At 48.7% G+C, this 24,860-nt stretch overlaps 1 protein-coding gene across 8 annotated transcripts in view; it reads right to left on the bottom strand.

Moving 5' to 3' along the window:
- The window catches only part of letm1 (leucine zipper-EF-hand containing transmembrane protein 1), a 162,951-nt gene that overhangs the window by 53,782 nt on the left and 84,309 nt on the right, over positions 1-24,860 (bottom strand). For 4 of the 8 annotated variants that reach the window (XM_072497510.1, XM_072497502.1, XM_072497505.1 and 1 more), the window contains exon 11: positions 17,470-17,502. The exons of the other annotated variants lie outside the window; for them this stretch is intronic. In XM_072497510.1, the coding sequence (XP_072353611.1) occupies positions 17,470-17,502 (33 nt within the window). The remainder of the gene's footprint in view (positions 1-17,469; positions 17,503-24,860) is intronic. 8 annotated transcript variants of the gene reach the window in all.

The raw sequence follows: 24,860 nt of genomic DNA, 5'->3' as shown, positions 1-24,860 counted from the left end.
CGGGACCAGACGGGTTCCCGGTGGAATTTTATAGGAAGTACGTGGACTTGTTGGCCCAGCTGTTGGCAAGAACCTTTAACGAGGCCAGAGAAGGGGGGACTCTACCCCCGACAATGTCGGAGGCGATGATATCATTAATCCTGAAGCGAGATAAAGATCTGCTGCAATGCGGGTCCTATAGGCCTATCTCGCTCCTGAATGTAGATGCCAAGTTGCTGGCAAAAGTGCTGGCGTTGAGGATCGAGGATTGTGTCCCGGGGGTGGTGCATGAAGACCAGACAGGGTTTGTAAAGGGGAGACAACTGAATGTTAACGTGCGACGGCTGTTGGGGGTGATAATGATGCCCCCAGCGGAGGGGGAGGCAGAGATAGTGGCAGCGATGGATGCAGAGAAGGCATTTGATAGGGTAGAGTGGGAGCATTTATGGGAGGTGCTGAGGAGGTTTGGGTTCGGGGAGGGGTTTGTCAGTTGGGTTAAACTCCTCTATGGGGCCCCAGTGGCAAGTGTAGTCACAAATCGGCAGAGATCGGAGTATTTTCGGTTACACAGGGGAACAAGGCAGGGGTGCCCTCTGTCCCCATTACTGTTCGCGCTGGCAATTGAACCACTGGCCATAGCGTTGAGAGACTCTAGGAAATGGAGGAGGGTGGTTAGAGGGGGAGAGGAACACCGAGTGTCACTCCACGCAGATGACCTACTGCTGTATGTGGCGGATCCTGTGGAGGGGATGACAGAGGTTATGCAGATATTGAGGGAGTTTGGAGATTTTTCGGGATATAGGCTTAATATGGGTAAGAGTGAGCTTTTCGTAGTACACCCTGGGGATCAGGGAAGAGGGATAGACGACCTGCTGTTAAGGAGAGCGGAAAGGAGCTTCCGATATTTGGGGATTCAGGTAGCCAGGAGCTGGGGAACTTTACACAAACTCAATCTGACGCGGCTGGTGGAGCAGATGGAGAAGGATTTCAAGAGGTGGGATATGCTGCCGCTCTCACTGGCGGGCAGAGTGCAGGCGGTCAAGATGATGGTCCTCCCAAGGTTTCTTTTTGTGTTTCAATGTCTCCCCATTTTGATCACTAAGGCCTTTTTTAAGAAAATAGATAGGAATGTTATGAGTTTCGTGTGGGCAGGGAAGACCCAGAGGGTAAGGAGGGGGTTCCGGCAGCGCAGCAGGGACAGGGGGGGGACTGGCGTTGCCGAATCTGGACGACTATTACTGGGCCGCCAATGTGGCGATGGTTCGCATGTGGACGAGGGAGGGAGAGGGGGCGGCGTGGAAGAGGCTGGAGATGGCGTCCTGTAAAGGAACGAGCCTAAAGGCGCTGGTGACGGCGCCGCTACCGCTCTCCCCGAAAAGGTATACCATGAACCCAGTGGTGGCGGCAACCTTAAGGATCTGGGGGCAATGGAGGTGACATAGGGGTGTGACGGGTGCCTCGGTGTGGTCCCCGATCAGGAACAACCATAGGTTTGTCCCAGGAAGGATGGACGGAGGGTTCCAGAGCTGGCATCGGGCAGGAATTAGGAGATTGGGAGATTTGTTTATTGACGGAGAGTTTGCAAGCCTGGGAGCGCTGGAGGAAAAGTATGAGTTGCCCCCGGGGAATATCTTTAGATACATGCAAGTGAGGGCGTCTACGAGGCAACAGGTGAGGGAATTTCCGCTGCTCCCGACAGGGGATCCAGGATAGAGTGATTTCGGGGGTATGGGTCGGGGAGGGCAAAGTGTCCGAAAAATATCAGGAGATGAGAGAGGAGGGGGGGGGGCGCTGGTAGAGGAGCTGAAGGGAAAATGGGAAGAAGAGCTGGGGGAGGAGATTGAGGAGAGTCTGTGGGCTGATGCCCTAAGTAGGGTAAATTCCACTTCCTCGTGTGCCAGGCTTAGCCTGATACAATTCAAGGTTCTATACAGAGCACACATGACGGGAGCGAGGCTGAGCAGATTCTTCAGGGTGGAGGACAGGTGCGGGAGGTGCTTGGGAAGCCCGGTGAACCACACACATGTTTTGGTCGTGTCCGGCACTGGATGAGTACTGGAGGGGAGTGGCAAGAGTGATTTCAAAGGTGGTGAAGGTCCGGGTCAAGCCAGGCTGGGGATTAGCTATATTTGGGGTAGCGGATGAGCCGAGAGTGCAGGAGGCGAAAGAGGCCGATATTCTGGCCTTTGCGTCCCTGGTAGCCCGGCGAAGGATCTTACTCATGTGGAAGGAAGCGAAACTCCCCGGCGTGGAGGCCTGGACAAACGGTACGGCAGGGTTCATAAAACTGGAACGGATGAAGTTTGCGTTGAGAGGATCGATTCAGGGGTTCTCCAGGTGGTGGCAACCATTCCTTGACTATCTCGCGGAACGTTAAGGGAAAATAGATCGTCAGCAGCAGCAGCCCGGGGGGGCAGGGGGGTGGCAACCTGTTCTGCTCTGGTTGGGGTGGAGGGGGGGGGGGGGGGGGGGGGGGGGGCGGGGAAGCACTATTTTTTGTTACTTTGTTAGATCACTATTTTATTTAAATTATGTTATCTAATAGTTATTGTGTTATCTTTTTTGTTGATTTGTAAGGTGGAAAAATTGTGTTTGAAAACTTTAATAAAATATATATTTTTTAAAAAGTGTCCAAAAAAGGGTAGGGGTATTGGCTTGGGTAGGTGTTCTTTCCAAGGGCTGGTGCAGGCTCGATGGGCCGAATGGCCTCCTTCTGCACTGTAAATTCTATGAATGAAATTTAGAGTTGTAGTGGACAATGAGAAAGATAGTAACAGACTTCAAAAGAACAGACAACTGGTTGGAATGTGCAAGAAACATTGCAAGTGAAAAGTATGAGGTGACACATTTTTGGTAGGAAGAACGAGGAGTGACAACGGGAATGTCAGACGAGAGAGACCAGGGAGTATGGTGTACAAATCTTTGAAAGCAGCTGGGCAGGTTAGCAGCACAGTTAAGCATCTGGGATCCTGGGCTTTATAAATTAAGACAGGAAGTTTTAAAAAACCTACATAAATCAATATTCCGATTCTGTGCCTAAACTTTAGGAAGGATGTGAAAACATTGGCAAGAGTTCAGAATGGGTTTGCCAGAATGGTTCCAGGTATGAGGGGGTATAATTGTGCAGAAATGCTGGGGAAGCTGTGGTTGTTCTCCTCAAATCAGAGAATTCGAAGAATATATTTAATAAAGGTGTTTAAACAGGTGTGTAAATATTCATAATGGTTGACATATCAATAATCAGAGGGCACAGATTTAAGGTTACGTGGCAAAAGAACCAGAGACAACATTGGAAAAGATTTTTAGCACAACAAGTGATTAGGATTTGGAATGCATTGTCTGTTAAGGTAGTGGATAACGGTTCAATATCACCTTCAAAAGGAAACTGGATAAACACAAAGATTTAATGTTCTATTCTGTGTAAAATGTATATTTTATAGTCCTGGACAATTAAAATAGGACACTGAGATTATGTGGCTAATCATTAATAACCAGAATTCCCTTTCGAGGATAGAGTGATACCCCATCACATCGGTACAATAGGTACCCAATTTTCTTTTTCCCCAATTAAGTGGCAATTTAGCATGGCCAATCCTGCACATTTTGGGGTTGTGGGGGTGAGACCCATGAAGACATGGGAGAATGTGCAAATTCCACACGGACAGTGACCCGGTGCCGGGTTTGAACCCAGGTTCTCGGGCCATGAGGTAGCAGTGCTAACCACTGCGCCGCCATGGAAATCACAGTTGAAGCAAATACATTATTAAATGTCAAAAGGATAATATATAAATACTGTTTTTAGAATAAAAGATATTTTATTCCAAATACATTCAACAAAATAAGGCAAGCTTAACATCCAACAAAAGTATACAATTTGTAAATTTTCCCCCTTTTAATGCCCTCTTCCCACTGCACAAACACCTCCTCAAACACAGCCATGAACAGCCTCCACTGTACTTCAAAGCCTTCCTCTGACACCCTCAAGGCAAATTTGATTTTCTCCAACCTGTGAAATTCGTACAGAACCCCCAGCCATTGCCCGTCCCCGCAGTGGTGTAGCTGATCTCCAATTAAATTCAAAAGTATCCGTCACCGGGTAATCAGAGAGGCGAAGGCCACAACATCTACCTCCTTACCCACAAGAAGCTCCGGAATTTCTGATACCCAAAAGATCATCACCATAAGGTCCGGCGTCACCTGAACCCCTACAATCCTTGATAAGGTATCGAACACTGCCTCCCAAAAGTACTCAAACACCTCACACCCCCAGAATACACGAGCATGATTCTCCGGCCCCCTCCATGTGGCCCCTGTGCACCAGCTAAAGTTATATCAAACTCCTTCTTGTGCAGGAGGTAGAGTTCACTCGCCGCATACTGTAGCCACCTGGGTTGGCCACTTCCCAACTTAAAATGGAGAACCGCAAAGGCTGAAGGGAAATTCAGCCAACACAGGCAAAGACTAGCAAGTGCAGAAATCATGTATATTGAAACCTGCAAAACAACCAGACAGCACGGAGACCAGCAGCCATCTGCATAGTAATGAGCGATTCCAGGGCACAATGGCAACAGTTAAGGGGAATAAAGCCAAGCCAGACTCCTCGGCGCCAGCAGGAGCCAAAACAAAGGAAGGCCAACGGACATTTAGGGACCGCCCAACGATCAGGGAACAACTCCAGTATTGGAGAAATCGATCCAAGTGATCGGAACGCAGTCCAATCACTTGGAACCAGGTACGGGGTCCGCCCCGAAGGACGGGAAGCCCCATGGGACTATAAAGTAAAGCCCCCAAGTGCAAATCGTCCTTCTTTGGCAGGGTCACTCAGCAGCTCGAACCAACCCTTGGCAGCCTTGCTGCTGCCAACCAAGTAAGTCTCAAGTCAATGCTCGCTACGAGATAGGCGCTCCTAGCTACCAGTCCATACCAGCTTTTGAATCCTGCAGACTCAAGACCTGAGCGAAAGGCCATTTGTTCCCCTGACCTGGTGGGCCAGTCTGAAGCTAAGTATAGGCCTTTTAGTGACAGGAATAGCCTAGAAAGTAGAGTTTATGCATGAGTAGCGATTTACTGCGTATAATAAATGTGTTTTATGAGTTTTCGGTCGTAGCAGCCCTTCCCGACCCACAGAATGTAGGAGGAGGCACTGTACGAATTATGACCTCTCAGAGGAGAAATGGGTTTTAAAAGGAATGTCCCGTGCCTGGGAGCAGTCTGTACAAAACAAACCCGCAGTTAAGAAACCCGAGGAACAGCAGGCAGAAGCAGGCATCCAAGCGGTGAAAACGCACCAGAACCCCGCATGGGTGAACGAAGGCAGGAACAGCCCCCCACAAAAGCCACAGGAGTGTTACAACTGTGGACAGTTAGGACACTTTGCACGAGAATGCAATGCCCCACGAAAGCCACAGAGAGCCCAGCAGGCAGGCACTCTGAATAATAGGACAGAGCCCATACATTGTGTGAGCACCCGTTCAGAACAGACGGACCTGAACGGAACGGACTGACGGTGTTCGGGCTCCCCCAGTTGGGTCTGCGACACCCTTTGGGATAGGTCCGGCCGACCAGTAGTTGCAGCAAAGATACGGGGGCAGCCCATCAAATTTCTCTGGGACCACAATCAATTCCTCCACCATGTTCCAGAAAGACACGTGGCCCTCTACAGCCACCATCACCCTCAGCGGCTTTACAGGCCACTCACAGCAGGGACACATCACAGCCCCTGTGCCCATTCAAATCGGCAACGTCACCACCAAGCACCCCATAGTCTTAGTCGATCTACCCCACACAGCAGAACACATTTTGGGAATCGATTTTATGAATTCCCACAACCTGTCCTTTGATCCAGTAAACCAGTGTGTTTGGAAAATGGCAAAATCCGCAAGAGCCCCCGCAACACTCACAGTAGGAGAATATGCAAACAAGATTAGCGCAGTCGGCAAATTTTGGTTTGACCCGACCACGATTAGCACAGACAAGCAGGTTAGGGCAGTTCTGCAGAAACACAGGACAGCATTCGCAACCCACAAACACGACTGTGGCCGGATGACTGGTTCCGTTCAAATCACAGGACCTGACCCTAGGCCCAAAAAGCAATATGGATTTCCCCAAGAGGCAGAGGGAGAAATCGCAAAAGTGATCGACAGCTTATTAGAGCAGGGCGTACTCAGATCAGTAGCCTCCACTAACAATGCCCCGATTTGGCCAGTGAGAAAGCCCGATGGACCCCCACCAGAGGGGGAGGCGGAGATAGTGGTGGCGATGGACGCTGAGAAAGCATTCGACAGAGTGGAGTGGGATTATCTGTGGGAGGTGCTGAGGAGATTTGGTTTTGGAGAAGGGTATATTGGATGGGTACAGCTGCTGTATAGGGCCCTGGTGGCGAGCGTGGTCACGAACAGACAGAGGTCTGATTACTTCAGTCTTCATAGAGGGTCGAGGCAGGGGTGTCTCCGTTACTGTTTGCATTGGCGATTGAGCCCCTGGCCATAGCACTGAGGGGCTCCAGGAAGTGGAGGGGAGTGCTCAGGGGAGGAGAAGAACACCGGGTATCCTTGTATGCAGATGATTTATTGCTGTATGTTGCGGACCCAGTGGAGGGGATGCCTGAGATAATGCAGACACTCAGGGAGTTTGGGGAATTTTCGGGGTACAAATTGAATGTGGGTAAGAGTAAGTTGTTTGTGGTGCATCCGGGGGAGCAGAGCAGGGGAATAGATGACTTACCGCTGAGGAAGGTAACAAGAGATTTCCGGTACTTAGGGATTCAGATAGCCAGGAGTTGGGGATCCTTACACCGGCTTAATTTAACAAGATTGGTGGAACAGATGGAGGAGGATTTTAAGAGATGGGACATGGTGCCCCTGTCGCTGGTGGGTTGGGTGCAGGCGGTCAAAATGGTAGTCCTCCCGAGATTTCTCTTTGTGTTTCAGTGCCTTCCGGTGATGGTCACAAAGGCTTTTTTCAAGAGAATTGAGAAAAGTGTCATGAGTTGTGTGTGGGCCGGGAAGACCCCGAGAGTGAGGAGGGGGTTCTTGCAGCGTAGCAGGGATGGGGGAGGGCTGGCACTACCGAGCCTAAGTGAATACTACTGGGCCGCCAATATCTCAATGGTGTGTAAGTGGATGGGAGAAGGGGAGGGAGCGGCGTGGAAGAGATTGGAGATGGCGTCCTGCAAGGGAACCAGCCTACAAGCAATGGTGACGGCGCCGTTGCCGTTCTTCCCGAAGAAATACACCACAAGTCCAGTGGTGGTGGCAACACTAAAAATTTGGGGGCAGTGGAGACGACATAGGGGAAGGACGGGAGCCTCGGTGTGGTCCCCGATGAGAAATAACCATAGGTTTGTCCCGGGGAGAATGGATGGGGGATTTGGAGCATGGCAAAGAGCTGGGGTTGTGCAACTGAGAGATCTGTTCGTAGACGGGACGTTTGCGAGTCTGGGAGCGCTGACGGAAAAATATGGGTTGCCCCAAGGGAATGCATTTCGGTACATGCAACTGAGGGCTTTCGCGAGGCAACAGGTGAGGGAATTCCCGCAGCTCCCGACGCAGGAGGTTCAGGATAGAGTGATCTCAGGGACATGTGTGGGGGATGGTAGGGTGTCAGATATATACAGGGAAATGAGGGACGAGGGGGAGATCATGGTGGATGAGCTGAAGGGGAAATGGGAAGAAGAGCTGGGGGAAGAGATTGAAGAGGGGCTGTGGGCAGATGCCCTACATAGGGTAAACTCTTCGTCCTCGTGCGCCAGGCTAAGCCTGATACAATTCAAGGTTGTACACAGGGCGCATATGACCGGAGCAAGGCTCAGTAAATTTTTCGGGGTAGAGGATAGGTGTGGGAGATGCGCGAGAAGCCTAGCAAACCACACCCACATGTTTTGGTCATGTCCGGCACTGCAGGGGTTCTGGGTGGGGGTGGCAAAGGTGCTTTCGAAGGTGGTGGGGGTCCGGGTCGAGCCAGGCTGGGGGTTGGCTATATTTGGGGTTGCAGAAGAGCCGGGAGTGCAGGAGGCGAAAGAGGCTGATGTCTTGGCCTTTGCGTCCCTAGTAGCCCGGCGAAGGATATTGCTTATGTGGAAGGAAGCCAAACCCCCGGGCGTGGAGACCTGGATAAATGACATGGCAGGGTTTATAAAACTAGAACGGATAAAGTTCGCACTAAGGGGTTCGGCTCAAGGGTTCACCAGGCGGTGGCAACCGTTCATTGACTACCTCGCAGAACGATAAAGGAAATGGGAAGGTAATAGCAGCAACCCAGGGGAGGGGGTGGGGGGGGGTCCTCGGGGGTGTTTTTGTATAGATATTTGTATTAGGCTATGTATATTGGATTGTTTGATTTTATTATTGGAGAGTTATTATTTTTGACATGGCAGTTGCCATTTAGTTTATATATTATTTATTTATTTGTTAAAAACGGCCACTGTTATTTATACTGTTTTACTGTTGTAAAAAGGAAAACCTTTTGTAATGTTTTGTTTGGCCAAAAAATTTGAATAGAATATATATATTTTTTAAAAAGAAAGCCCGATGGATCATGGCGACTGACCATCGATTACTGGGAACTCAACAAAGTCACCCCTGCAGCAGCCCCCACGGTAGCCACAAGTCCAGAGACCATGCTCAAACAGGGACTCAACTCACGATATTTTACGGTTTTGGACGTCAGTAATGGAGTCTGGTCCATTCCATTGGCAAAAGCGTGCCAATACAAATTTACCTTCACTTTTAAAAATCAGCAGTACACATGGACATGCCTTCCACAAGGATTTCACAACTCCCCCTCCATTTTCCACCGACAGCTGGCAAATGGATTATCGAAATTTTCTTGCCCCGAATGTCTGCTCCAGTATGTGGACGACCTATTACTGCAGACAGACACCAAGGCAGAGCACATCGAGCTTCTGTCCGAACTCCTGGAACTCCTACAGAAAATTGGTTGTAAAGTAAACCCCACAAAGGCCCAGATTTTGGAAAACAAAGTGATATATTTGGGTACAATTATCACGCACGGTAAACGCGAGATCGAGCACAAAAGAATTGACTCGATTGCCAAATTGCCCCTTCCCCAGAATGTTTCAGCCCTCCGTCGATTTTAGGACTGGTTGGCTACTGCCGTAACCACATTGACAGTTTCACCAGCAAGGCAGCACCCCTCTCGGAACTCCTAAAGAAGGGAGCCCCTTGGGAATGGCTTCCGCAGCATATGGATGCTGTGGATGCTTTGAAAAGAGCCCTCATTGCAGCCTCCGCACTACAAGTTCCAGACCCGCTTTCCCCCTATGCTATAGAGATAGCTAGCACCGACCACACCCTTTCAGCCGTGCTCCTCCAGGAGCGGCATGAACAGTTAAGACCCGTGGCTTACACCTCCAGACATTTAGATCCTGTGGAGCAGGGATTTTCGGCCTGTCAAAGGCACCTGCTCGCAGTTTTCTGGGCAGTACAGTATTTTTCTTACATAACCGGACTAAACCCCATCACAATCCTCACAGAACACACCCCCACCCAACTTTTATTTGATGGACGACTCAAGGACGGTAGTTAGTCAGATTAGAGCAGCCAGATGGACCCTTCTTTTGCAAAGACGGGACATCACTGTTAAAAGGACCAAGACCCACACTTTCTTAGCCGATAACCTTCAGTACCCGAAAGCATTTGATAGAGTGGAGTGGGATTATTTGTGGGAGGTGCTGAGGAGATTTGGTTTTGGGGATGGGTATATCAGGTGGGTACAGTTGCTGTATAGCGCCCCGATGGCGAGCGTGGTCACGAATGGACGGGGGTCTGATTATTTTCGGCTCCATAGAGGGACGAGGCAGGGATGTCCTCTGTCCCCGTTATTGTTTGCACTGGCGATTGAACCCCTGGCCATAGCATTGAGGGGTTCCAGGAAGTGGAGGGGAGTACTCAGGGGGGGAGAAGAACACCGGGTATCTCTGTATGCGGATGATTTGTTGCTATATGTGGCGGACCCGGCGGAGGGGATGCCAGAGATAATGCGGATACTTGGGGAGTTTGGGGATTTTTCAGGGTACAAACTGAACATGGGGAAAAGTGAGTTGTTTGTGGTGCATCCAGGGGAGCAGAGCAGAGAGATAGAGGATTTACCGTTGAGGAAGGTAACAAGGGACTTCCGGTACTTGGGGATCCAGATAGCCAAGAATTGGGGTACATTACACAGGCTTAACTTAACGCGGTTGGTGGAACAGATGGAGGAGGACTTTAAGAGATGGGACACGGTGTCCCTGTCATTGGCAGGTAGGGTGCAGGCGGTTAAAATGGTGGTCCTCCCGAGATTCCTTTTTGTGTTTCAGTGCCTCCCGGTGGTGATCACGAAGGCTTTTTTCAAAAGAATCGAGAAGAGTATTATGAGTTGTGTGTGGGCTGGGAAGACCCTGAGAGTGAGGAGGGGATTCTTGCAGCATAGTAGGGACAGGGGGGGGCTGGCACTACCGAGCCTAAGTGAGTACTACTGGGCCGCCAATGTTTCAATGGTGTGTAAGTGGATGGGAGAAGGGGAGGGAGCGGCGTGGAAAAGATTGGAGAGGGTGTCCTGTAGGGGAACTAGCCTACAAGCAATGGTGACGGCGCCGTTGCCGTTCTCACCAAAGAAATACACCACAAGCCCGGTGGTGGTGGCTACATTGAAAATTTGGGGGCAGTGGAGACGGCAAAGGGGAGGGACGGGAGCTTCGGTGCGGTCCCCGATAAGAAATAATCATAGGTTCGTTCCGGGAAGAATGGATGGGGGATTTGGAGCATGGCAAAGAGCTGGGGTAGTACAACTGAGAGATCTGTTTGTAGATGGGACGTTTGCGAGTCTGGGAGCGCTGACGGAAAAATATGGGTTGCCCTAAGGGAATGCATTTCGGTACATGCAATTGAGGGCTTTCGCGAGGCAACAGGTGAGGGAATTCCCGCAGCTCCCGACGCAGGAGGTGCAGGATAGAGTGATCTCAGAGACATGGGTGGGGGATGGTAAGGTGTCGGACATATACAGGGAAATGAGGGACGAGGGGGAGATCATGGTGGATGAGCTGAAAGGGAAGTGGGAAGGGGAGCTGGGGGAGGACATTGAGGAGGGGCTGTGGGCTGATGCCCTACGTAGGGTAAACTCATCGTCCTCGTGTGCCAGGCTAAGCCTGATACAATTTAACAATTTAAGGTGTTACATAGGGCGCATATGACTGGAGCACGGCTCAGTAAATTTTTGGGGGTAGAGGATAGGTGTGCGAGATGCTCGAGAGGCCCAGCGAATCACACCCACATGTTCTGGTCATGCCCGGCACTACAGGGGTTCTGGGTGGGGGCGGCAAAGGTGCTTTCGAAGGTGGTGGGGGTCTGGGTCGAACCAAGCTGGGGGTTGGCTATATTTGGGGTTGCAGAAGAGCCGGGAGTGCAGGAGGCGAGAGAGGCTGACGTGTTGGCCTTTGCGTCCCTAGTAGCCCGGTGCAGGATATTGTTAATGTGGAAGGAAGCCAAACCCCCGGGTGTGGAGACCTGGATAAACGACATGGCAGGGTTTATAAAGTTAGAACGGATTAAGTTCATGTTAAGCGGTTCGGATCAGGGGTTCACCAGGCGGTGGCAAACGTTCGTCGATTACCTCACAGAAAGATAGAGGGAATGGAAAAGAAGTAGACAACAGCAGCAACCCAGGGGGGAGGGGAGGGGGAGGAATCGAACGGACTCTCAGAGATGTTATTGTATATGTATAATATGTATAGGTAGTTGTTATAGGTAATTGTATATTGGATTGTTGGATTGTATTTTTGGAGAGTATTTATTTTGGACAAGGCAGTTGCCATTCAGTTTTGTTTATATATGATTTATTTATTTGTTTAAAACTGGCCACTGTTATTTATATTGCTTTATTGTTGTGTAAAAGAAACACTACGTACTGTCACGTTTGGCCAAAAATCTTGAATAAAATATATATATTTTTTAAAAACCTTCAGTACCCAGGCACCCCCCATGAATGTGAAATCATCTCACCACACCACAACACGGGCCCCTTTATTGCAAATCCACCCCCCAGAAAGATACGTAGTTCACCCCAGAGCCCCCAGCACACAGGCCCGTGCGAACCTTTAAGAATATATGTGGATGTTTCTTCCACTATATTAGAAGGGAAGCGCATTACAGGATGCAGCATTTATGTCGAGGACGTGCAGGAACGCACCCAGAAGAAATATCACGAAAGCTACCAGGCCACTTAGGCGCGCAGGCGGCAGAACTAGCAGCCGTTGCGAACATTGTGGACCACCCAAATTCCTTCCCCAGCCCAGCAGACATGTACTCGGACAGCCTCTATGTCTACAATAGCCTTACAGAATTCCTACCCCTGTGGAAAGCAAGAGGTTTTGTTTCCGCAGACGGAACACCCCTCCCTTCAGCCCCATTTCTCTGCCACATTTTAGAAAAAGCACAGAACAGGACATTCGGAATTGTTAAAGTTCGAAGTCACCACCGTTCCTCCCCCCCTGGAAATGTAAAAGCCGACGCACTGGCAAAAGCAGGTTCCAGACATGGATATTTTTGGATACCCCCCGAAAGCGCACCAGTGAATGCAGTTCAGGTCTCGCAGACTAATATCGAGGATTTAGTGCAGGCCCAGAAGCAGGATAGCAATCTCAGGGAGATTTTAAAAGGAAAATTTCCAGCACCTTACATTAGGTTTAATAATGCAGTGACCACACATGACGGTGTGTTGTTAAAAGACACCCTTTATGTGGTTCCTGAACAGGACAGGAATTGTTTGTTCCATGACAGTCATGGGCATCAGGGAATTGATCCCACTACAGCCCACCTCAGGCAGCTCTGTTGGTGGCCAAGTTTAAAAGAAGACGTAACGCACTACGTTGAGAAGTGCCTTATCTGTGCCCAGAACAATCCGGACAGATACGCCAAGAAAGCTCAACTTCGCCACACCTGCCCCGTTAACAGCCCTTGGACTAACCTCCAGATCGATTTTATAGGACCATTGCCCCCTTGCAGGAATGGTTACAAATACATATTAGTCGTCATAGACACTTTTACGAAATGGGTAGAGGCATTCTCATCCAGAACGAACACGACAAAGACTACCGCAAAGATCTTAACCCACCACATCTTTACGAGATGGGGACTCCCCTGCAGCACTGAATCTGACCAAGGTTCCAATTTTACGGGATGTGTCATGAAGAACGTCCTCACGATATTTGGCATTACCCAAAAATTCCACATCGCATACCACCCCCAGTCAAGTGGTATCCTGGAGCGCATGAATCGGACCCTAAAGTCAACCCTCAGAAAAATGGTCCAACAGAACAACACCACTTGGGATTCCGTCCTCCCTTTTGCGCTGATGTTTTTGAGAAATACTGTCTCAACATCCACAGGATAAACCCCACACACTCTCATGACCGGACGCCCCATGAAAGGCACAGAATTTTTATTAGGATTGGGCTTGACCAGCCCCGAAGTGACGGCCCTCACACACGAGAACGCAGTAAAACAACTAGTTGAGAATGTAAAAACGACTCAGCTAGCAGCCGCAGAAAGATTAGGCACACGGAAGAAACAGAGCAAGGCCTGTTTCGACAAGACAGTGCATGCGACTGAGTTTGAGGTAGGACAGCAGGTCATGCTCTCAACTTACAACCCCAGCACATTCCTGTCATCGAAGTATTCGGGTCCGTACTCCATTGCGGACAAAGTAAGCTCCCCCGTCTATAAAATGAAGTACCCCAACCGAAAGACTGCGTGGTTCCATATCAACCAGCTTAAGGCACGTGGCCCACAGTCCAACCACGCACATCACGTCATGCTCGACGCAGCAGACCACACCCCGCCCACAACCAACGTATCCCTAGCATCCCCCAACACGCCCACCACATCCACGGGCTCGCCCACGACTCCACCCCCAACCGCTAGAATCCGCCCCGGAACGCCCACAGACAGCAACGACAGCGACTGTGACTCAGACAATAGCCATAGCACGCCTCCCCACTATTCCCAGGCAACAGGACCCACACCCAGCGAATCTGACCACGATTCGAGTGATCCCTTCCTCATCACGTTCTTCAACAAACCCCACCGCCCTACGATTAAGACCCCGATTCCGTCCCCACAGAACTAGACACCACCTTTTGGCACCACGACAACTCATACAGGCTCACCTGTATGGACCCCAAATCGCACCATGCGCCCTATCAGACCGTATACATTCCAGAGAATGGCATCCGGGGGAAGATGACGACTTTGAGTCTGACTCACAAAGCGAGAACCCCTTTGCGACCCTGTTCGCAACGGATAACTGGGGTGTCCAGATGATGCTTTAAAAAGGAACCGCTTGGGATAAAACGGTGTCCTTTCTGATGGAACCTGCAGCATGTTGTTTAATGTTGTTTGTTTTGGTTATTGTTAAATGTTGTTTGTAAGATCGGAAATTTTTTCCACGGCCCCACACCTTATTTGTCTGCAGAAACCTTTGAGAACATGCCAGCACGCTCATCGGCCGAAACCGCTGAGAGCTTGCCAGACCCCCGTTCATAACTGCTCTTCTGGTTCGAAGGTAGAACCAATACGGCAACCCCCACGATGACTACATTTCTTGCCCGTTCTTGTTGGTTGCTCAGGCAGTGGAGAAATGGCATTGGTCTCCGGCCTGCCTGAGGACCCCCCCCCTCTCTGGTCAGCTACGCTCGGGTAGAGCACACACGGCATTGGTCGCCGTCCTACCCGGGGATTCCATCCAATTCTTACCCGTCATGGCCCATACGCACCTCATTTCGGCACTCTTGGTTCAAAAAGTTTTGTTTTGTTTTCAGGTGACCCTTAGGTTGCCATCCCTATGCTATTTACATCCTCAAACATTTGGATGGTAAATCGCACAGCCCGCGAGACAGCTCGCACTGTTTCAGTATTTTTAAGTGTGTCTTGTCTTGCATATTCGGTTAAAAAAAAAAATGAGGGAGTCACACATGGTGACAAATTGTAAAGGGAGAATTGGCACGAAAGGACAGACATACTAACAGACGAGATATTAAACCAAGATAGTAACAGACACTATGCTTTATCCCACAGAATCCCAGAAGCTCCAGGAAAAGAGACGAAACGGAAAGGAAGAGAAGAGAAAGAAGAAGACAACAATGCAGACGGCATACGTGTTTTTCATCATAATGTGTACCCGGTTGCGCGCGAATGCGAACCCCCTGACCCCAACCGTTAAGGATTCACTTCCCCATAGCAGCCAGTAACGGGCAACACCACACCATCATGGTGTGATAAGCTCATAACGTGGCACTCCCTTTCCTACATGGTTGAATCCCTATTAGTGTTGGTGATACTCTGCAGCATCGTGCAGACTATCCGCATGAGGAAATGGAGAAGGAGAGCCTACCGCGCTCGCACCCCGGTATACAGAATAAGATCCCCTATGTTCAGTTATCCCCAGGACCCCGAACATGTCGATCTATAATAAAGGACATTAATTTACGTTCTTCTGTAAATAAAGAAATGGAAATATTGTACACCTGTGCTTGACTGCCAAGCCAGGAAAAATGTAAATGCTGCTATTATTTTGTATTGTTTAGGAAGATAATATGACTGAATGTTTAGTGAGTGTAGTTTATTGAGGACAGTTAGAGGTACCGTTTAAAAAAATTTTGTAATGCATGTCCCTGTTTTGACATAGCGCCACTTAGAATGTTAGTTAAAAATTTTCATTGCATAGTTATTGGTCAGTGTAGAGGCCACAGACGAGTGCTCGCCGGGTCAGGAAATGAAGACAACGCAGTTATGTGATCCTTCACGCTTCGCGTTAGGGATCACAAGGAGGGAGTGTAGCCATCTGGGTTGGCCACTTCCCAACTTAAAATGGAGAACCGCAAAGGCTGAAGGGAAATTCAGCCAACACAGGCAAAGACTAGCAAGTGCAGAAATCATGTATATTGAAACCTGCAAAACAACCAGACAGCACGGAAACCAGCAGCCATCTGCATAGTAATGCAGCAGCCATCTGCATAGTAATGAGCGAATCCAGGGCACAATGGCAACAGTTGAGGTGAATAAAGCCAAGCCAGACTCCTCGGCGCCAGCAGGAGCCAAAACAAAGGAAGGCCAATGGCCATTTAGGGACCGCCCAACGATCAGGGAACAACTCCAGTATTGGAGAAATCGATCCAAGTGATCGGAACGCAGTCCAATCACTTGGAACCAGGTAAGGGGTCCGCCCCGAAGGACGGGAAGCCCCTGGGGACTATAAAGTAAAGCCCCCAAGTTCAAATCGTCCTTCTTTGGCAGGGTCACTCAGCAGCTCGAACCAACCCTTGACAGTGACCTGCCTCGCTGCTGCCAACCAAGTAAGTCTCAAGTCAACGCTCGCTACAAGATAGGTGCTCCTAGCTACCAGTCCATATCAGCTTTTGAATCCTGCAGACTCAGGACCTGAACGAAAGGCCATTTGTTCCCCTGACCTGGTGGACCAGTCCGAAGCGAAGTATAGGCCTTTTAGTGATAGGAATAGCCTAGAAAGTAGAGTTTATGCATGAGTAGTGATTTACTGTGTATAATAAATGTGTTTTGATTTGAATCTTACTAATTGGTGCGTTGAGTTATTGATCATTACTTGAACTTGAACCTCGTGGCGGTATCATAAAGATACCTGGCGACTCTAGAGCAAAGGTTAAACAAACAGAGCAAATTACGAATTAAGAGCCAACCAAAAGTTAGCAACAATACCTAACACCGAAGTCTCTATCTTTTACCCAATGTTTGTGGAAAATTGCTTTCAGACATGACTCCAGAAAGGCCTATTTCTAATTTTAAGGTTATGCCCCCTTTGTTGTGGACTCCCCACCAGAGGAAATAATTGCTCTGTATCCATCCTATCAACTCCTTTAATTATTTTTAAACATCTCTATTAGATCACCCCCTAACCTTTTCCACTCAACTTAATACAAGCCCAGTCTATACAACTTGCCCGTATAATTTAAATTTTTTAACCCCGGTGAGAAGCACTATAGTCATTCCAAGGCTAGTATATTGTATAATTCCTAAGGTGCCGTGCCCAGAACTGAATGCAGTACTTCAGATATGGTCTAACCTCAGATATATACAACTGCACCATAATTTACACCCTTTTGTATTCCAGTCCCTTTAAGATAAAGGCCGATATTCTATTTGACTTTTTAATTATTACTCGCTGCGCCATGGAGCATTCAAACCTCCCACACAAAGAATAGCCGAAGTCAGCCACGTCACTCACTAGAGCAGGAACATCACATTGAGGGAGATGGCTATTAAGCATCTCAAGAAGTAGCTCACCAAGAACAGCACTTGCAGACAACTACAGACTACTTAGTTTTTTTTGGTCTGGGAAGAATACATGAACTGGAAGATACAAAGAGCAGAAAGATTTAAAAAACAGAAGGTATTCCGGAGAAAAATAAGAAAATTTGCATACATATAAACTAAAATGCCAAAAATATGGAGATATACACCCAACCTTGATGCGTAGATATCTTTGCCATTTCTCAAACTGTGACAGCATGGAAAACAAATGAGAAAAATGGCGGAAATGGCTCATTATTTCTACAATGCCATTAAATTTCTGATGTCTACTGTAAGAACTTGTGTTAGTGATGCACTGTACTAACAAACAACTCAAAAGGCAAGTACAATTAGGAATGCCATTCAGCCTAAACTATTTGATTGCGATGTGATTTTGCTGCTAATTAAAATTTTGTTTCAAAGCATTAAAAGTATATTGTTGAAGGCATATCTTTGTGACTAATTCAAGTCATTGGAATGTTTAATATTGCAATAAAAACACTTGTAACAAATATATTGACTGGATTTTTCAATTTTAAAAAACATTTTTAAGTATTGTTCAAAATGTTCAGTCAATATTTGTTTTTATTAAGGGTGGCAAGGTGGTGCAGTGGTTAGCACTGCTGCCTCATGGCACCGAGGACCCGAGTTTGATCTCAGCAATGGGTCACCATCTGTGTGGAGTTCGCACATTCGCCCCCATGCCTGCGTGGGTCTCACCCCCGCAATCCAAAAATGTGCAGAGTAGGTGGATTGGCCACACTAAATTGCCCCTTAATTGAGGAAAAAAAAATTTGGTACTCTAAATTTATATTTAAAAAAATGTGTTTTTATTTGTAACGATTCACAAGTGGAGAAAGTTAAACATTCTTCATAGAAAGTCATTGGAAATTTGACTGTTCTGGTTGTGACCTCTGTGAGGAACTTGAGGAGTAAAAGCCATAAACATGGCCCTCTCAAAACAAGGCCTTCTTCAGATGCATTATGTTTTTAGTTCTAACACCGAAACCACAGATTAATCTGCTTTTATTCACTCCTCTATGGGACCTGCCCAAGCACCTGAATTATTTCTTCAGCACTGCTCTGATGGTGGTCCTCTCAAAGACCTGTCTGGTGGATGCATACACCTGAGTGAAAGTGGAGGCAAGGAACCATCTGTGGGATGCAAAAAAGCATCATCAACCATTACAACAATTATCCATTTTCCACTAGCCCCACCCTCTGAACATGCATGTGATGATTAAGTTGCACACAACTAATCACTGTGACAGGCATTTGCATGTTGCATGTTGACATATGCTGCTGACCATCACAAATGAACTCGTAGCTTTTTCTGTTTATGTAGCTTTGCAGCTGCTGAAGGGGCCTTCAGTGCAAATCTGTTCCACCAATCACACCCAGCACTCTCTGAAGAGGTCACTACTTCTGTAGAAAACAAATTCTTTCCGTCTTTCCCCAGTATAGACATATCAAATTAAATGAACTCCCCAGCGCTGTGTAAATAGTTACTGCCAAATGTAGGCCCTTGATTACTTCTGCACAGGGGTTTCTGGAAGGCACTAGAGTCCTGAAAGTTGAGGGCTATGGACATTTCTGGAGTGAAGGCTCTGCTACACAGCGATCGTGGTAAGTGCAAGTCACACAAAACATCAGTGGTAACCTTTGGAGCCCAACAACAAGTAGGATCTCTTTGTAATGTCAAATCTAAGCTCATGTACCTGTGAGTGAACGTATTTAAAAAATTTTTTTATTTAATGTGCCCAATTCTGTTTTTTTTTTCAATTAAGGGGCAATTTAGCATAGCCAATCCACCTATCCTGCACATCTTTGGTTGTGGGGGTGGAGACCCATGCAGACATGAGGAGAATGCGCAAACTCCACACCGACAGTGACCCGGAGCGGAGATCGGACCTGGGTCCTTGGCGCTGCGAGGCAGCAGTGCTAACTACTGCACCACCATGCATTGCTCCCGAATGTATTCTCACATGGCACCGTTTCTGCTCGTGATGTACCATTGTTTGGGCCTTCTTCATCCAGATACTCCATCATAATATTAAGGAATTAATCCTTCCTAATTATACATGGTAGATGCACTTTAAGGGAACATTCATTATTCCGCTGAGAACAAAATCCCATTTTACCATCTCCCAAAAGATAACAGGGAAAGACTTGCATTTATGTAGCTCATTTCATGACGACTGGATGTCCCAAAACTCTTCACAGCTAACGAAGTACATTTGAAGTATAGTCACTGCTGTAATTTATGAAATGCAGCAGCCAATCTGCATAGAGCAAGATCTCACAAACTGCAATGTGATAAAAGACCAGATAATCTCTGCCATCATTGAAAATAAGGATGTTGGCTCCCCTGGTTAGTTATTTAATTGCCCACCAGCATTCATGACTACAGGATGCGGCAGGTGTGCAGAGTTTTTATGGGATTGCTTCATTCTGTCTATGGAAAGCATGCTGCTTCTGCTGTTTAGCATGCACATAGTCCCATACGGTGGCTTCCACACCAGGTTGATACCCAATTTATAGGTATTTCTGGTGCCACTCCGATCATGCGCTCCTTTTTAGCTATGATAGACTCGGTCTGTTCTCACTGGAATGACGGAGGTTTGAGAGACGACCCGATAGAGGTCTACAAGATTATGAGTGGCATGGACAGAGTGGATAGTCAGATGCTCTTCCTATTGGTAAGAGAGTCAGGAACTAGGGGACTTAGGTTTAAAGTGCATGGGAAAAAGTTTAGAACAGATGCGCGAGGCAAGTTTTTTTTTTTATACACAGAGGGTGGTAAATATATGGAATGTGCTGCCTGGCGAGGGGGTGGGAGCAGGTACGATAGCGGCATTTAAGGGGCATCTAGACAAATATAATAGGGTGGGAATGGAAGGATACAGACTCCGTAAGTGCAGACGGTTTTATTTTAGGCAGGTACCATGGTCGGCGTAGGCTTTTGAGGGTCGAAGGGCCTGTTCCTGTGCTGTATTGTTCTTTGTTCTACACTCCTTGTTGAACCAAGGTTGATCCCCTGGTAATGGTAGATTGACCGATTTATTGTCACATGTACCGAAGTACAGTTAAAACTATTTTTCTGCGGCCAAGGGGGCGTACACAGTAGACAAAAAGAATAATCGACAAATAAGTACTTGGTTACAGTACGGAACAAGGGCCAAACAAAGCAAATACGACATGAGCAAGAGCAGCATAGGGCGTAGTGAACAGTGTCTTACAGGTAACAGATCAGTCTGAGGCAGTGTCGTTGAGGAGTCTAGTAGCTGTGGGGAAGAAACTGTTCCGATGTCTGGATGTGTGGGTCTTCAACTTCTGTACCTTCTGCCTGATGGAAGGGTCTGGAAGAGGGCAAACCCTGGGTGCGAGGAGTCTCTGACAATGCGGTTTGCCTTCCTGGGGCAGCGGAAGGTGTAGACAGAATCAATGGGAGGGTGGGAAGCTTGTGAGAAGCGTTGGGATGAGTTCATCACACACTGCAGTTTCTTGCGACCTTGGGCAGAGCAGTTGCCATAACAAGCTGTGATGCAGCCGGATAGTTTAATAATTGGGTACTCTAAATTTATTTTTTATAAACTCCTCCCCTATCAGCTTCCGCAACATCTGTGCCACATACTCCGCAGGTTGCGAACCTTCCAGCCCCTCCGGGAGACCCACAATCCGGACACTTAGTCGCCACTCACAGTTCTCTAGCTCAGCCACTCTATCTCGCACCGTTTTTAAATTGCCAGCAATCAGGGAACACTTTGCTTCCATCACGGCCAACCGATCCTCGTGTTCGGCGACAGACTCCACCATGTTTTGAGGTGCGTTGGGACTCTAACCGCTGCTCAAAGCTCTCCACAGCTGCTTTTATCAGGTCAATAGCCCTTACCAGATCTTTGGAGGTTTCCATCCTCGGTTTCCGGAATTGTGAGTAGACCATTCGGCCAGGAGCACAGGCTCCGGGCCTGCTGCCATTGCGCCGTCAACCGCGCTCTCCAGAGCCAGGTGGTCAGTCTGCTGCCGTTTATTTTCCACCGTTACTTTTCACTGGATGCATGCTGGACTGCTTGAAAAAAAAAAAAAAACTCCCGGCACTTTCACAAAGCCAAACACGTACTTCGGGGCTGATGTCACAAGTCCAATCGGGACTTTGGATAAGAAAAAAAAAACTCTGCATAGGAGTGACCAAGTTCACGACTGTCTGCCGCATGGCCACCACTGGAGGTCCGGATCCAACATCCTTGACCACTGTTCCACAAATATCAAGGGCACCTACCCGTCCGTCCCCCGACAGCACTTTAGAAAATTAGACCACATGACAGTGCTCCTTCTCCCGGTTTACGCAAAATCGTAAGCGGGAAAATTTGGTTAAGGTCGCGCATTGCTGGTCTGAGGCAACAGAAGAGATCCTACGCGACTGCTTGGAGTCAGTGGCTGATCCATATTCAAGAACTCAGTGGCCAAGTATGCCACCACCATCTCAGACTTCATCAGCAAGTGCGTAGAAGATTGCGTGGCAAAGAAGGTAGTACGTACATCCCCCAACCGGAAACAACGGTTTAACCGGGAGATTCACTCCCTAATGAAGGCCAGGTCCATAAGACCATAAGACATAGGAGCAGAATTAGGCCACTCGGCCCATCAAGTGTGCTCCGCCATAGAAGACCAGATGGGGTTTGTTAAGGGCAGGCAGCTGGGGGCCAACGTTAGAAGACTGCTCAATGTGATTATGCTGCCCCCAGGAGGTAGGGATGTTGAAGTGGTGGTTGCGATGGACGCGGAAGAAGCGTTCAACCAGGTCGAGTAAGATTACTTATGGGAGGTGCTGGAGCAGTTCGGGTTTGGGAGAGGCTTTGTTGACTGGGTTAGGCTGCTGTACCGGGCGCCCTAGTGTACGGACAAATAGGACGACGTCGGAATATTTCAGACCACACCAGGGGAATGAGACAGGGATGTCCCCTCTCCCCACTGCTGTTTGCGCTGGCGATAGAGCCGCTGGCGATTGCTGATGGCCTCAAGGGGCTGGTCCATGGTGGAGGTGGAACACAGTCTCGTTGTATGAGGACGACTTGCTGCTGTATGTCTCTGACCCAATGGAGGGGATGAGGGAAATTATGGGAATCCTAGGGGAATTCGGCTGGTTTTCGGGTTACAAGCTCAATATGGGGAAGAGCGAGCTGTTTGTGGTGCAGGAGAAGCAATTGGGGGAACTACCGTTCTAAGTGGTGGAGGACAGTTTTAGATACTTGGGTATTCAGGTGACGAGGGATTGGGATAGGCTACACAAATTGAACCTGGCCCGGTTGGTGGACCAGATGAAGGAGGATTTCCGGAGATGGGTCGCGCTCCCGCTGTCTCTGGCGGGTAGGGTGCAGTCGTTAAAAATGACGGTCCTCCTGAGGTATCTCTTCGTTTTCCAGTGCCTCCCCATTTTCATCCTACATGCGGGCTTTGTGTTTGTGTGTGGGGGGGGGGGCAAGCCCCCGCGGGTGAAGAGGGCAATGCCGGAACGGAACCGGGGAGATGGCAGGCTGGCGCTGCCGAATTTCAGTAATTACTACTGGGCGGCCAGCATAGCCATGGTGATGCGGTGGCTGGTGGGGGGGGGGGGGGGGGGGGGGGGGGGGGGGGGGGCGTGGGTGCACATGGAAGCGGCCTCGTGTAAGGGCACAAGTTTAGGGGCACTGGTGACAGCGCCCTGCCGTTCCCGTCGGTGCGTTACTCCACCAGTCCGGTGGTGGTGGCGACCCTGAGAATCTGGGGGCAGTGGAGGAGACATGGGAGGGCAGAGGGGGCTTCAGTGTGGTCCCCAATCTGCGATAACCATAGGTTTGCCCCAAGGAGGATGGATGGAGGGGTTCCATCTTTGGCGGAGAACGGGATAGAGATGATGGGGGGGGGGGGGGGGGGACTTGTTCATAGAAGGAAGCTTCCAGAGTATGAGGGCGCTGGAGGAGAAGTTTGTGTTGGCTGGAGGGAATGATCTCCGGTATTTACTGGTGCCGGACTTTTTGCGGATGCAGGTGCCAACCTTCCCATTCCTGCCGTTAAGGGGGATTCAGGATAGGGTGGTTTCTAGAAGATGGATAGGGGAGGAGAGGGTCTCGGATATATATAACGAGCTTATGGGGTTGAAGGAGACGCAGACTGAGGAGCTAAAGTTTAAGTGGGAGGAGGAGCTGGGTGGAGAGAAAGAGGGTCTGTTGGTGGACGCGCTAGGAAGGGTCAATGCCACCGCAACATGTGCCAGGCTATGCCTGATCCAGTTTAAGGTTGTTCACCGGGTCCACATGACGGTGGCCCAAATGAGCAGATTCTTTGGGGTGGAAGACAGATGTGCGCAGTGTGTGTGTGGGGGGGGCGGGGGGGGAAGCCCCCGAAATCAGAGACCTGGCTTTCAGGCATGGCAGGCTTCCTCTGTCTGGACAAAATTAAGTTTGCCATGAGAGGGTCTCTGTTAGGGTTCGCCCAGAGGTTGCAACCATTCGTTGACTTCCTCGCAGAAAATTAAATGTCAGCAGAAAGGGGGGGGGGTTAGGTTAGTGTAGTGTAGGGTGGTAAGTTAGGCTAGTGTAGCGTTGGGGGGTAAGAAAAGGCAGGACCTGTGGGAGAGTGCGACGGAATTTGTACTATGTACTTTTTTCTTTTTCTTGTTATTTATATTGTGGATTTTGTTGTTGTTAAACTGCCAAAGAAAATACCTCAATAAAACGTTTATTAAAAAAAGTCTGCTCCGCCATTCAATCATGACTGATATTTTTCTCATCCCCATTCTCCTGCCTTCTCCCCATAACCCTATTCCCTTGTTGATCAAGAACCTATCTATCTCTGTCTTAAAGACATTCAGTGATTTGGCCTCCACAGCCTACTGTGGCAAAGAGTTCCACAGATTCACCACCCCCTGGCTGAATAAATTCCTCCTCATCTCTGTTTTAAAGGATCGTGCCTTTAGTCTGAGATTGTGTCCTCTGCTTCTAGTTTTTCCTACAAGTGGAAACATCCTCTCCTCTCCATGTCCACTCTATCCAGGCCTCGCAGTATCCTGGAAGTTTCAATAAGATTCCCCCTTATCCTTCTAAACTCCAAATTACAGACCCAGAGTCCTCAACTGTTCCTCATACGACAAGCTCTTAATTCCAGGGATCATTCTTGTGAACCTCCTCTGGACCCTTTCCAAGGCCAGCACAGCCTTCCAAGGCCAGCATATCCTTCCTTAGATACAGGGCCCAAAACTGCTCACCATACTCCAAATGGGGTCTGACCAGAGAATTACATAGCCTCAGAAGTACATCCTTGGTCTTGTATTCTAGCCCTCTGGATATGAATGCTAACATTGCCTTTGCCTGCCTAACTGCCAACTGGCCTTCCTAACTGCCGATGAACCTGCATGTTAACCTCAAGAGAATCGTGAGCAAGGAGTCCCAAGTCCCTTTGTGCTTCTGATTTTGTAAGCATCTTCCCATTTAGAAAATAATCTATGCCTCCATTTCTCCTTCCAAGTGCATAACCTCACACTTTTCCACATTGTATTCCATCTGCCACTTCTTTCCCACTCTACTAGCC

Source organism: Scyliorhinus torazame, chromosome 3 (genome assembly GCF_047496885.1).
Source record: "Scyliorhinus torazame isolate Kashiwa2021f chromosome 3, sScyTor2.1, whole genome shotgun sequence".
Classification (NCBI taxonomy): Eukaryota; Metazoa; Chordata; class Chondrichthyes; order Carcharhiniformes; family Scyliorhinidae; genus Scyliorhinus; species Scyliorhinus torazame.
The sequence above is the reverse complement of the archived record's forward strand: the minus strand, read 5'-3'. Positions and strand labels throughout refer to the sequence as shown.